Source organism: Phytophthora parasitica (genome assembly GCF_000247585.1).
Source record: "Phytophthora parasitica INRA-310 unplaced genomic scaffold supercont2.544, whole genome shotgun sequence".
NCBI classification, from domain to species: domain Eukaryota; phylum Oomycota; class Peronosporomycetes; order Peronosporales; family Peronosporaceae; genus Phytophthora; species Phytophthora nicotianae.
The window spans coordinates 1-2,528 of NW_008649530.1; the positions used below are offsets into that span (position 1 = coordinate 1).

At 49.6% G+C, this 2,528-nt stretch overlaps 1 protein-coding gene across 1 annotated transcript; it reads right to left on the minus strand.

The window, feature by feature from the left end:
* Positions 1–1,516: 1,516 nt before the first annotated feature.
* On the minus strand, positions 1,517–1,924 carry PPTG_25021 (hypothetical protein; the record flags this gene model as incomplete). Its single annotated transcript, XM_008919164.1, has 1 exon — positions 1,517–1,924. The coding sequence occupies one exon, from the start codon at positions 1,922–1,924 to the stop codon at positions 1,517–1,519; it is 408 nt and encodes a 135-aa protein (XP_008917412.1).
* Positions 1,925–2,528: the final 604 nt, after the last annotated feature.

A 2,528-nucleotide genomic window follows, 5' to 3' on the forward strand; every position in this document is an offset into this window, starting at 1 on the left:
CCCACCCACACACAGCTGTGGATAACAATGACGAATGTAGACTCGAGAGCCAAGAGCCGAATCAATGTCAACATGGCATCCGTAGCATTTTCGGTCCGGTATCTCACGAGCGTACCAAAATACTGTCATTTCTGAGCTTTATCGCCGCAAATTGACGCCGTTCAAAATTATTTCCTTGTCTGAGAAGCCACGGGCCGTGTTGGTTGTGACAATTTTACCGGTAGATGAATTTGTCCAGCCCCACGTCGTATCAATGAGAACATCTAGTACCCCAAACTCCCCTTGTTGTTTCTTATCTCCGAGCATTAGCTCTTCAATAATAGCAGTCTTCTAACCCTACTTCGGCATCTCTACATATTCTCAGTCAGATTCCACCCACGCGCCATTATCCTTCGCCAAGAAGAGTCGCAAGTCATTGGCATCACACTATACCATATTCGGATTCTCAGGATCAATGACAAGCTTCAATTCACCGAGCAATGTTTCATTGTTAGTACAAATACTGGTGGTTTGCCACCAGCATTGGCATCTTCCAACGTGGCCTAAATTTCTCACAGAAACTTCATATCTCTTCTCAAGGCGGCAGTGGAGAGTTTAATTACCGAGTTTTGATTGATTAGCTTTAACAGATACTGAGAAAAACCATTAAATAAATTACGTTATTGAAACTTTTAGTATGTTACAGTACGAGTAATGCTGGGGAATCCCGTTGGGCTTTGTAGGCGCAGATGTTGATATATTAGTTAATCATGTATCTGCAATATTTTCTCTAAGTAGTACGATGTCCATTAATCCTCACTTGAATACTACTCACCATGATTATAATAGAAACAGGTGGCGCCAACGGTCCGTGTGATCTTGTGTCAGGACGAGTGACACCACACCCGAGTTAACGACACATCTTAGGTGGACGCTGCAGCACATCGGGAGCAGTGGTGGCACGGCCCGCCTTTACCGCCTTTTCAAAAGGCGCCTAAACGGGTTTAGGCGAGGGTTTTAGGCGATGCGGCAGCCGATTCGCCTTTTGGTTAAGGCGCCTATTCAGAAAATATTGGTTGTTGTATTGCATACTTAATTTCAGTGACCGTAAAACTGACCTTTCACAACTAAAATCCCCCCGCCATAGCCAGCCCGTACTGGTACATGCTAGCTTGTTTAGAACACCCATTGTTCTCTTACATCTCGTGCGCTTCGTGGTACTCAAGGTCTTGTAGGCGCCTGTGTGTGTTCTCGTTGGTACCTGTGATCTCTGTGGCGCTTTTTTCTTGTTGCCTCCCGAGTTCTTAGCTCTCGTTGACGTTCTTTCGCTCACTGGCGCTCGTGTTCTCGCTGTGGTCCGTGTCCTCGCCGTGATCTCATTGGCGCTGGTGTTTTCTTTGGCGCTCAGGTACTCGCAGAAGTTCGTGCTCTCGTTGGCACCCGTGTTTTCGCTGGCGTCTGTGCTTCCGTTGGCTTCCGTGTTCTTCGTGGTGTCCGTGAGCTCTGTGGTACAGCGTTCTTGCTGGCGTCGGTGTTCTCATTGGCGCTCGTGATCTCGCTGGCGTCCGTGCCCCCGTTTGCGTCCGTGTTCCCCGAGGTTGCCGGGTTCTCTGTGTCGCCCGTGTTCTCGTTGGCGTTCACGCTCCCGTTGGCTCCCGTGCTCTTCGTGACATCCGTGTTCTCTGTAGCACAGGGCCCTCTCTGGTGTCCGTGTTCTCCTTGGCGCCGTGATCTTGTTGGCGCTCGTGTTCTTATTGGTGTCCTCCCCTTCGCTGGCGCTCGTGATCTCGTTGTGGCCCGTGTTCTTGCCGGCGTCTGTGTTGCAACCCGTGTTATTTTTGGCGCTCGTGTTCTCGTTGCCGTTATTGTTCTCGTAGCGGCCCGTCCTCCTGCTGGCACCAGTGTGCTCATTAGCGTCCTGGCTCCCGTTGCATCCCCTTCTCATTGGAGCTCGTGTTCTCGTTGCCGTCCGTGATATCCGCATTGGTAGTGCACGCCGCAAATTTGTGTAATTATGGTACGACCACACGTTTCCGAACGGGATCATTTCAAGTTGATGCGTGAGGTTCCCAAGAGCAAAGGTAAATACTCGTTCTACACATGCAAACATTGTTCCCTTGCCTACAACATGAACCCGGACTTGAAACCACCTGAACTTATTCTTGGGCGCTCTTACAACTACGTTGGTCACCTGCGTAAGTGTGAAGCTTATCGATCTACTGTTGGGGTTACACAAGCGCATTCTAGTGATGATGATTCCAGTGGATCAGGGCAAGGAGGCAGACAGCGGCCAATAAACACTCGTCTGGTGTTTACGAAGTCGCCACCTCGGCGAAAGTCAGCTAAACGAACACCCCCAAAGACTAAATCCCAGCGACGCTTTTCGAAGAGCCAAAAACAAGAGTTGGAGAGACTGCTTGTCGAGTTTCAGGCTGGAAATTTGCTACCAGATCTTTTCATTGAACGTTCGTGTACAAAAGCACTGCTTGAGTATCTGTGCCCCGGTATTGGCTCGTATCTCCCTTCAAGGCGAGTACTAGGAGGCCGCA